Source organism: Perognathus longimembris, chromosome 13, assembly GCF_023159225.1.
Source record: "Perognathus longimembris pacificus isolate PPM17 chromosome 13, ASM2315922v1, whole genome shotgun sequence".
In the NCBI taxonomy this organism is placed as follows: Eukaryota; Metazoa; Chordata; class Mammalia; order Rodentia; family Heteromyidae; genus Perognathus; species Perognathus longimembris.
Window position 1 is genome coordinate 60,103,588 of NC_063173.1, and position 11,778 is coordinate 60,115,365.

The 11,778-nt window shown below is 54.7% G+C and overlaps 1 protein-coding gene across 1 annotated transcript; it reads right to left on the reverse strand.

Annotated features, from left to right (window-relative positions):
* Positions 1–1,114: 1,114 nt before the first annotated feature.
* Positions 1,115–11,240, reverse strand: C13H11orf24 (chromosome 13 C11orf24 homolog). The gene is given in 7 exon segments (XM_048359765.1): positions 1,115–1,874; positions 1,876–2,475; positions 2,517–2,700; positions 4,110–4,278; positions 7,043–7,232; positions 8,693–8,752; positions 11,129–11,240. Coding segments are annotated over 4 exon segments (1,326 nt in total). The 5' UTR covers positions 4,186–4,278; positions 7,043–7,232; positions 8,693–8,752; positions 11,129–11,240; the 3' UTR covers positions 1,115–1,408.
* Positions 11,241–11,778: the final 538 nt, after the last annotated feature.

Below are 11,778 nucleotides of genomic sequence, written 5' to 3' on the forward strand. Positions count from 1 at the left end.
TGGGCTGGGGATATAGCTCAGTGGAAGAGTGCTGGCCTACTGTGCCCAAGGCCCTGGGTTCTAGGCCAAGCACTTCTAAAAGAAGCAAAACCTAAATAACTTGGGTTCAGAGTTTAATTATCTGACTTGTCCCCCTGCCTCCATGATCCTTTCTTTAAAATGGGGCTGTCAGGGCTGGGAACATGGCCTAGTGGCAAGACTGGGAAAAAACAAAACCAAAAATAAAATAAGTAAAAAGAAACTAAAATGGGGCTGTGGTGTGGGGTGAAGGCTCACTAGGGTTCACAAATTCCGAGGGCAGTGGCCTAGGATGCCGGCACTGTCTCTGGCTGCTGCGGGGAACGAGAACCTGGCGCTCAAGGTGACCTGGGGTGACAGCCACCCCCCACAGAAGCCGTGCCACTGCTATGATTTTTCCCAGGGTGTTGCAGGGCCACCCAGCTCGGCATCGGCCTTTAACATCCAAATCAGGCTCCAAGAGACTCAGCCACGAAGGCCTACTGCGGCCCAGAACCACAGGGCAGGTGTGGGCATCAGAGGAAGTCCAAGAGAGTGGCCTGGCCACATCAGACCTGGCCCTCAGGTTCTAGTAAAATCCCGCAGGCAGCTGGGTGCGGTGGCTCACATGTATAACTCCCCAGGAAGTTGAGATCTAAGGATCAAAGTTCAAAGCTACCCTGAGACTTTTTTTTTTTTGCCAGTCCTGGGGCTTGGACTCAGGGCCTGAGCACTGTCCCTGGTTTCCTTTTGCTCAAGGCTAGCTCTGCCACTTGAGCCACAGCGCCGCTTCTGGCCATTTTCTATATATGTGGTGCTGAGGAATTGAACCCAGGGCTTCATGTATACGAAGCAACCACTCTTGCCACTAGGCCGTATTCCCAGCCCCTAGCCTGAGACTCTTATGTCCAATAACCACCAAAAAGCTGGAAGCAGATCTGTGGCTCAAGAGATAGATCACCAGCCTTGAGCACAAAAGCTCGGAGACAGTGCCCAGGCCCTGGTTCAAACCCCAAGACTGGCACACGTGTGTGCACATGCACACGCACACACAGAACCGACACTGGAAAAGCTCTACCACGGGTGACTGTGGGCAGGAGGCACCGACACAAGGCACTGAATAGTGAGGCTCATTGCTTTAATCCCGGTGATGAGACCCACCAGGGGGGAGGTGGCCGGTGGCCCCACACGCCTCGCCACCACATCCGACTCTGTGGCACAGCCGCTGGCTGCCCGTGCACACAATTGCTTACAAAAATAAATACGAAAAAAGCAACTCTGCAATGATTGGGGGATGGGCCTGGGAGCGATTAAGCATCTGTCTGGTGTATCTCCGAAATGGCACCAAAGGATCTGGAAGCACTTGGTTGGGCCTCGGCGCCGCGGGCATGGAGGGGGGCAGCCCGCGCCCTCACATCTCTGAGTCTGCATACATGCCGTTAATCAGGTAGTCCACCTGCGTGTAGTCCTTCTTCTTGTAGCTCTCATAGGCTTGCAGGGCGAACACCACCACAACCGTGACGAACAGGGCCACCCCGAGAATGAGCACCACCAGGAGGGACGTTCTGTTCACCAGGAAGGGAGCCAGGGGCTTGGGGGTGACCAGCAGGTGTGGGACGTGGGTGCTGGGCTGGCACGAGTCTGTGGCTGGCAGCCTCTGGTCCCCTGAGTTCAAAGGCGTGGGGCCAGTGCCAGGCGTGGCTCTGGTCTCCCCTTGCCCTGGTGTCTGAGCTGCGCTTGGCCCCCCAGGTCCCGAGCCGGATGGTGTGGGGCGTGGCGGTGTTGTGGGGGTTATGGCTTCTGTTGTGGGGGCCGGGCTGGTGTGGGGGGCCGGCGCTGTGCTGGCAGGCGGCTCCCTGGCTCGTGCCTGGGTGGTAGTCACCCCTGCTGAGGTCACTGGGGTCACCGCGGGGGTGGGGGTGCTGGGCTCCGAGGTGGCGACTGGGGGGCCAGGGTGGGGTCCTCTCGGCCATGGTGAGCACTGGCTGGAGGGTCACCACCAGAGTGGTGGGACCTTGTGCTTGGGGACCCGTGGGGGGAGCAGGGCTCGCAGTGGAGTGAGTAGATGTGGGCGCGGCAGGGCCTGGGGGGCCGGGGGCACCGCGCGTTTGGGCGGTGGCTGCCCGAGGGGAAGGTGCTGTTGGCACGCTGGCAGTTGTACTTGGCACTTGTGCGTGACGTGTGCTGGGAGGGGGTGGCCCGGTGGCAGTCGCAGTCACAGCCGGAGCCCGCCGTGAAGACGCGGGGCCAGAGGCCGTGGCGCGGGGGAACGTGGGGCTGGGAGCGCTGGAGGCCACAGCACCAGCCGTCCTGCCGGCGGCCGCCGGAACACTGGCGTTTGTCCCGTTGGCTGCCCCTGGGAGGGTGTGAGTGACACTAGCGTTTGTCCCACTGGCTGCCCCTGGGAGGCTGTGAGTGACACTGGCGTTTGTCCCGCTGGCTGCCCCTGGGAGGCTGTGAGTGACACTGGCGTTTGTCCTGGCGTTGGCTGCCCCTGGGAGGGCGTGAGTGAAGTTGTCCCGTTGGCTGCCCCTGGGAGGGCGTGAGTGAAGTTGAGTCTGGCTGGCAAAGTCTGGCTGCTCACAGTGACAAGAGGGGGAGTCACCGCGGTTGTCTCCTCGGACACCTCAACCCTTGGACCTGAGTCCACAGATGCGTTTCTCTTCACCAGTGTGTGCCATGTTCTGACAGGGACTAAGTGTCCTTAAATTCAGAAACAAGGGGAGACACAATCACGTCACCGGCTATGAACTCAGGCCTTGTACTTCCTCACCCCAGCTCTACCACTTGAGTCATGCCTCCAAGTCTGGCTTTTTGCTGGTTCACTGGAGATGGAGCCTCAAGGACTTCCCTGCCCTGGCTGGCTTTGAACTGTGACCCTCTGGGATTATAGGTATGAGCCACCAGCACCCAGCGCACAGTTACTTTCAAATTTGTACTCTCCGCCCTGGGGCTGGCTGCATGGTGTCCTCTCCCCGATCCAGGGTTCAAGTCTGGGGAGGCAATGGTTAGATGCTCTGCCTCTTCTGTCCACTCATAGATGGCTGTGTGGCCCACGGAAAAGCTCTTGGCTCTTAGACTGTTAAAATTCTGAACTCCCCCTCAAGCTCCTCCAGTCCACGCAAGTTTAAGAGTGTAATTTTGATCTAATTCCCTAAGTGAAAGAAAATCTCACATTTGAGTTGTTATTCACCATTAAAAGGGGGGGGGCAGGTAAGATGCTGCGTAATCCCACCTATTCTGGAGGCTAAAACAGGAGGATCTTGGCAAAGTTAGTCTGAGACTATCTAAAAACAAAAAAAAAAAAATCAAAAGGATCTCAGGGAATGGCTCAAGTGGTAAAGTGCTTGCCTACTATGAGAGAGGCCCTGAGTTCAAAATCCCCCGTGAGAGGAGAAAAAAACCAAAAAGTCCAAATCCTACCCCAAATCCATCAGAATCATTCATTATACAGCCACTCGAGGAGTTTACAAACCAGTTAATGGAGAAGCAGCGCTGTGGCTAAAGTGATAGGGTGTCATTCTTAAGCAAAAAAGCTCAGGGACAGCACACAGGCCTTGAGTTCAAGCCCCAAGACTATCATTTTAAGAAGATGTGCACAAAGCAGTTGAACGACTGTGCGGGTACCCACACGTGGGAAGAGCTCTCGGCCCCGGGGAGGTTTTGTGCCACAAAGTTTTGGAGATGAACTATGCTAGCACAGAGCAAGATGGCACTCAATTCTGGTTGTGGGGATGAATGAACTCCCAAGGACAATGAGATTTACACAACGTGAGGCTTTCTACAGGGCCAAGCATACGAACACTTCAGAGCGCTGCTGCTGGCGAGGCTGCGCGCTCCCCACACACTGGGCCCGGACGCGTTCCGCCTTACAGCCCTCCCCACCTGCATGGCGGAGGCCTGCGGTCCGCAGGCATCTTTCTCGCAGGCTTGGGCTTTGGGGCCACTGGGCCCTGTGCAGCCTTCACACGGCTGTTTCTTATTTGCCGGACCTGGGAGTTGAACTCAGGCCCGGGTGCTGTCCCTGAGCTTCTGCTCAAGGCTAGCGCTCTACCTGAGGAGCTAGGATTACAGGTGTGAGCCACCAGTACCCGGCCACAGCTTTTACTTACGTGGCTCACTCGATGCCACCCGGCCTCCAGATAAGGGCAAGGAGGAAAGGCAAAGCAGCATGAGGGCTGTCCACATCTTGTGAGCGAGCAGGGGGCAGGACTGGCGGACCCCCGGGCTCCTGGCTAGCCCGTCAGGCTGTCAGTGGTTCCTTCTGTGTGGCCGAGGAATCTGAAGTTCAGAAAGCACACTGCTCAGAGGGTATCTGGTGAACTGAACACAGCCTGGCCTGGGGCACAGGGCTCGCTTCACTCACCATGGAGGCTTCAGCAGGGCCCAGGGGGGAAACTGAACAAGTCTCAAGAGTAGGGTCTGGTCCCAGGAAGAGCTCAACCCATGCAGCCCTGCCCAGACCCCGGCTTCCACTGCTAAAACACCTGACCCAGTTCTACTATGAGTCTCAACCTCTGCAACCTTCTTTCCCACTGCAGAGGACAGAGAGGGTGAAGACTAGTGCATGTTGATAGGACTAAATCCTCATCACCAAGACTAGCCAATTCCTCAACTACTCCAATGGTCTACAGGGCACGAGTCAGGCCTAATGCCCCTGTGTGGACCCTAGGTACTCTCCACACTAATGATCCACTGAGACATCTGCCCTTTCACCCATCTACCCCCCATCCACCCATCTATTCACCCACCCATCCACCACCCATCTACCATTCAGCTATCATCCATCCACCCACTATCATTCATCCACCCATCTACCCTCCCATCCACCATCTGGCTATCATCCATCCACCCATCTATCAGCCAGCCAGCCATCTACCCATCCATTCACCCATCCAACCATACATCATCTATCTATTCACCCATCCATCATTCATTCATCCACCCACCCATCAATCCATCCGCCATCTGTCTATCCACCTACCCACCCATCCATCCATTCATCCAATATTGAGAATCTATTCAAGTGCCAGGCAGTACACTTAGGACAAAAGACGAAGAACGTAGTCAGGAGGTGGGGTCGGGGCTAGAGTTCAGCAGGAGACTCAAAAAAGAACTCATGGTAAACTGGTACAAGTGTCCAGCAGGGGTGTGACTTATGCTATGAATCGGGAAGGGCAAAGCATGTGGACAGGCCTTGAAGGGCGAGGGGGCTGTCCTCTGGGTGGAGGCTCTCAGGGCTGCTGGGCAAGGCTGACAGAGGACAGGAGGCCACAGCGGGTATTACAGAGCAGTTGCAATGGAGGTGGAGGTGCCAGGTTTCTGGGGCATATTCTGGGGGAGGTAAGTGGTGAGGGAGCAGCTGATAACATCAGGGTCAAAGGTCAGGAAAATGGCATCCACCATGGCTCAATCTCAGTGCCTGAGCTCACTAACCAGATGACCTGGACCTAAGTCATGCGGTTTCTGAGCCTCACCGAGGGTGTGTGATGGAGGTCATGTAGGCGAGCCCTCGCATGGCACCTGGCTCAGCGATCCGCCCACTCCCAGAAGCACCGTATAGGGGGATGCCCACGGTGATGAAGGAGTGGCTTTCTGCCACCTTGTTATAGCTAGAAAAACACCTAACCCACAAACTCTTCCAGGAAGTGGGGACACATCCAGAGAGTAGATGTGTCAAGTTTTGAATGCCCCCAACTGTTGGTGAGACCTCCTCCTATTGCGGAGGCTTACCAATTATCCAGTCTTACAAACTACAGATCTGTGCTTGTATTCCGGGGTGTAAAAAGGCTTTGTTCTGACAAGGAAAAACACAAGGGGGAGGGGAGGACAATCTCCTGATGGAGAGCCTCGGAGCTGCAACAGTCTCTCAGCACAAAACAACTCGCAGGGCAGGCAGTGGGGAATGGTGGGATTTACACGGCTCTCTCTGGCCACGCACACCTGCAATGCACAGAAAAGCAGCCACCAGGACACTCCCCAAGTGCAAGCCCTGCACTGGAAGCTGCAGGTAAATTCAACATACAGTGGTGTGATGGGGCTTCTGACAGGCAAGGAAGAGCTTGTCTTCCTGAATACGAACACGCCCCCACCTCCTGCACCCCAGCATTACGACCTTTTCTAGGGCACGCCAGGCACCAGCAGCTCAGGCCTGTAATCCTAGCTACTCAAGAAGCCGAGATCTGAGGACTAAGGTTCTAGTCCAGGCACACAAATCTGAGAAACTCCCAGCCAAAAGCCAAAAGTAGAGCTATGGCTCAAGTGGCAGAGCACCAGCCTTGACTGAAAAAGCCAAGTGAGAATGGACACATACAGGGGTTGTGAATGGCCAGATAGTAAGTATCTGAGCGTGTAGGCCAGGCAGGTGTAGTGCAAAGGTAGCCACGGATGAGAGTAAACAGGTGGTTATGGCTGTGACCCAATAAAATTATTTATACCAACAGGCATCCAGTGAGATTCTAGCACACCAGCCAACTTCAGGGCTGCTGCTCCCTAAAAAGCCGAGAGGAACTGTGTATTTGCTTAAGGCTTCCTTCAGTCTGTCCAGTCTCCCACCTTGGAATGGACACCATGTCCAACTTGGGGCTTAACTTCATGGCACCTCTCCTCCTGTCCTCTATCCTGTCTGTCCTTCCTCCCCTCCAACCACCCCCCCCCCCCCCCGCCAGCATCAGCAGTCCCCGAGTCCGGAGGGCCTGCGGTGTTATCAGAACCTAAAGCCGAGAGAAAAGGAAAACCTCTTGCACAACTTTCAGAAGAGGGCCACCTGCTGCCTACATCCCTCTCTGTCCAGGGACTGCCGCGCTGGTCTCCTGTGGAAGAAGGGCCTGGAGGGTGAAGGGCCACACAGGAGCCCCCCACCCTCAGATCCCGGAGGGCTTGGCTAGTGTTTCATTTTTCTAGGCTCTTTCTTTGGTTTCCTGTCCTGTTCCAAATAGGCAAGCCCTTTTATGGGACCCCCTCACTCCCCCTGACCCTGTTAGCAGGACCTGGGACCCTCCCTCCCCCACCTGCAGACCCCACCGGCAGGACCCAGAACACTCACCAGAGACAGCTAGCTGCTCAGCACATGCTGGAAGGTTAGGTCTTCTTCGGCCTGGAGAGCTGTGGGTGTGGCTCTGTGGGCGTGGCTCCGTGTGCTTGCCAGATAGGCTCTGGCTCCGCAGGAGAGCAGCTTGGCGGGGCACTGCCAGGCCATGGCATGCTTCGTGGGCACGGAGATAAAGGCAGACGCCCTGCGTGTGGGAAGAGATGCATTCCTCACAGAGTGTATCTTAGAAAGTTCCTGAGACAGGGCTGGGAATGTGGCCTAGTGGCGAGAGTGCTTGCCTTGTATATATGAAGCCCTGGGTTCCATTCCTCAGCACCACATATATACAAAAGTCCAGAAGTGGCGCTGTGGCTCAAGTGGTAGAGTGCTAGCCTTGAGCAAAAAGCCAGGGACAGTGCTCAGGCCCTGAGTCCAAGCCCCAGGACTGGCAAAAAAAAGAAAGTTCCTGAGACTCTTATCTCCAATTAACCAACAAAAGGCCAGAAGTGGAGCTGTGGATCAAGCGGTAGAGTGCTACTTTTGTGCAGCAAAGCTCAGGGACCACACCAAAGCCCTGAGTTCAAGCCCCAAGACTGCCCTCCACTCAAAAAAAAAAAAAAAAAAGAGCACATTAGCTCATTGCACTGGGAAAATGATAATGTGTATCAAAACTTTCAAGGTCAGAACTTCTATACAGGAGATTATCAAAAGAGGCAACTGGACCAATGGCCAAAAATGGGGAAACTACAATATTCATGATGGTGTTATTTATAACAAAAATCTGGAATAGTTCTGTAAAGTATTATCCCCTATGATTCCATTCATATGTACAGTACACACACATATGAACATATATACTACATGCACTTCTGTTTATTGACACAGGAAGTCACACAGCATGAATCATTAAGTGGCAAAGGCACAATACATAATAGCATATCAATATTTTTGCTTAAAAAGACACTAAAGGGTCTCAAGACAGCTTCTCTAAGCTGGGTGCTGGTGGTTCGTGCCCGTAATCCTACCTACTCAGGAGACTGAAATCTAAGGAGTGTAGTTCAAAGCCAGCCTAGGCAAACAAATCTGTGAGAAAATTCCAATTAATTAGCAAACCAGACTGGAGGCAAGGCTCAAGTGGTGGGGTCCCAGCCATGAGTGGCAAAACTTGAGCAAGCCCTGGTACCAGCAGATTATCCTTAGGGAAAGAGATTTTCAACTTAGTAAATCTTTGTTATTATTATCAGTCGTAGTATTATAAGCATGTGTCCACTATTGAAAACATTCCTGAAAGGCTCCAATGAAAGAAAACAGGCTGGGTGCTGATAGCTCATGCCTGTAATCCTAGCTATTCAGGAGGCCCACATCTGAAGACCGAGGTTCCAAGCCAGTCCCAGTAGGAAAGTTCTTGAGACTCTTATCTCCAATTCAGCACCCAAAAAAAAGCTGGAAGTGGAGCTGTGGCTCAAGTGGGCCTTGAGAAAAAGAGCTCATGAGGGCACCCAGGCCCTGAGTTCAAGCCCCAGGTCCAGCACAGAAAAAGAAAGGAAAGAAAGAAGTGAGTTTTCTTTAAAAACTCTAAGCAAGTTGGCAGAATGACATGAGTAATCCCACTTGAAATACTATCACATAGAGATTTGATTAATTCTGAGAGGCCACATGACTTACAGATTTGGAAACTCAGTTTCAAGGAGGCAAATGGAACTTCAGAGGAGGCCAGGAGTACAACTGTGATACAAAGATACAAAATAGCAAAATGATTCTCTCACTAAGGAATACTTAAAGTCAACTCAGAACAATACAGAAACAGCTTTCCAGAGTACAGACATCAGTAGGGGGTGATGCTCAGAACCCCATGAACCTGCTACCCAAAGTGAATGTGCAAGTATGCACACACATACAATGCCACACTCCTGTGCAGTTACACATGCAGTCACCCACGTATGCAGGCACCCACACATCTGTGGGAAATCACACACACACACACAAAAGTGAGCATGCACATACACTGCATCTCCACAAGGTTGTCTCTTAAAACTCCACAGGCGGGGCTGGGAATGGGGCCTAGAGGTAGAGTGTTTGCCTCATATACATGAAGCCCTGGGTTCGATTCCTCAGCACCACGTATATAGAAAAAGCCAGAAGTGGCGCTGTGGCTCAAGTGGTAGAGCGTTAGCCTTGAGCAAAAAGAAGCCAGGGACAGTGCTCAGGCCCTGAGTTCAAGCCCCAGGACTGGCAAAAAAAAAAAAAAAGCACAAAAAACCCCCATAAAACCTCCACAAGCTTCTCAGGCAACTTGTGCTGGGAGCCACCTCCCATCCACACCCAGCCAGTGGGACTAGTGTTACTCCCACAGAAGCAGGGATTGGCCGCCATGGAGAGTTCCAGAACAGGCCCTTGTTGTACCATGACTTCATCTCTACAGTATGGTCCTGATTCCACTTTCCAAAAGCATTTTCTGAATGTCAAGATCATGTGTGGGGTTTCACAGTAGTCTTTACAAGCTGACTTATAACGAACAAAACATTAGCACAATTTAAAAATAAGTTTCTCCTACATGTCTTCAGTGAACCTTAAGGGATCTAGCCCTCAGTATGCTCCTTAATACATCAGAGACCAGGGATAAGGGAAAGATGGAAGGTCCTGCAAGGATTCTCACTGAGCCAGGCAACAATCCTCAAGGAAGACAGACACTCTCAGGTAGAGAGTAATCCTAGCTACTCAGGAGGCTAAGACCTGAGGACTGCAGATTGAAGCCTGGGCACACAAATCCAAGAGACTATCATCTGTAACCAGCAAAAAGCTGGAACTGGAGGTATAGCTCAAGGGGTAGAGTACCAGCCTTGCATGAAAAAGTCAAGCATGAACCCTTGAGTTCAAGTCCCCATCACACACACACACACACACACACACACACACACACACACACACACACACTGCCAGACTGTGCTTATGAGGGAGTCAACTTCCCTATCCTTTCCTGGTCCACAACCTGGAGATGGCTCCCAACCCTTTTTGTCTCTGATTTCTTGTGTTCCCAACCTTGCTATGACTTTTAACTCTTTTTTTTTTTTTTGCATAGTTTGTGATCTGCAGGGTGTTGGATATGAGTTCTATGAAATGGGTCTCCAAATTGGTTAATTCTTCTATCCTGAAATATGCAGATCCTGAGCAAGTAATTCCCAATCTTAATAAAGGACTACAAATGTCAATCTGAGACCTATTTATCAGCAGGGACGTGGGCCCATCCCTAGTCCATGATGGACAAGCTATACACATTTATCAAGCAGGGACTGGAAAAGCCAGTCCTGCAAACAGCTAATCCTGACATGTCACCTGGCTGAACTTTGGTAGAAGCCCAAAGACATATTGCCTTGTATGCACAGACATTGACCTGTGGTCCAAAGGATGTGTCTGTGTGGCAGACAGAAACCGGGAATAGGAGATATCATCGTCTTAATTGCATGCTAGCTTCCAGGTTTCTGGAAGGTGCCAAGGTCTAGTTTTTTTCTGGCAATTCCAAGAGACTGGACATGCCTTTGTCCATTAGGCAGGTTTGGTGTATAGATGGAAAACTTGTCATTTTTAAACACTTTGTTCATTGATTTTAATAAAATGCGAAGAGTTGCTTCTTCCAAGGGGGCAAAGTAACGGGCAAGTTGTGTCAGTCAGATTGCTGAGCACGGTGTTTCTTCTAGAGGCAAACTATGTGGACGAGGTTCCCCCTCAGCCTAACGGTGCGGCACCCACGCCGGGCAGGCACACGGGGGAGGCAGGCCGAGGGGGAGACGCGGCGGAACCCACGGCAGGGTCCCGGGTAGAGCGGGTCTGGGCGGCGGGCCGGGGTCTCCCACAGGACCCGTCAGGTCGGGGCCGGCCCGGGGCGCTCCCGACCCCGCACGCTCCGGGAAATGACCTGGCCTCCCCGCTCCGGTCTGCGGGCCCCGTCAGGCTCCTCCGGGGCCGCCCTCCTCCTCCCCGCCGCAGTCCCCGCCGTTCGCTCGGCGCCCCCGCCACCGGACGCGCCCTCCCCCCGCCCTCCGGCCCCAGCCGGTTCAGGCAGCCTCAGCAACAGCTCCCCGGACCGCAACGCGAGCCCCTTACCCGCGGCGGCCCGGCCCTCGACCCTCGGCCGGCAGGGGGAGCGCCCTCGGGCCGCGCCGGGACGTGGCCGGCACCGGGACGTGGCAGGCGGCAGAGCCGCGACCGCGCCGAGCTGCGGCCCGGCGCCGGCCCCGCCCGGGCCTCCTCCCCGGAAGTGACGTCAGGACGGGGCAGGGCCCACGGGGGTGCCAGGCGCCGCCGGACGCGAGCCGGAAGTTGGGCGTGGCCGCCCCAGGCCCCGCCCATGTGGGCGTGGCCGCCGCCGCCGGCGGGGCTCACTGGCGGCCGGAAGAGCTACTTTTCGGGGGGTTCTGAAGGAAGCGGGCGTTCCCGGTCTGGGCCGCCGGCGGTGCCGGGGCGCGTGCGGTCCGGTGTCACCGGCCCGGACGGCGGAGGGAGGGCGCGTGGAGACAAGCTCCCCGGTAACGCCCGGCCCGCACGGGCCGGGGGCGGCGCCCGCCTCCCCTTCCCCGGGAGGCCCGAGCTTGCCCTCTGCCCGTGACCGCTCCGTGTCCGTGAAGAGGGACAGCGGCCCCTTCGGCGGCGGAAACGCCTTCTTCCGCCCGAGTAGGGGGCGGCCGGCCGGCCTCACACGTGAGCTCCTCCCCTCCCTCCTCCCGCGGGCCGGCGCCGCCAGCCGGGCCCCGCCA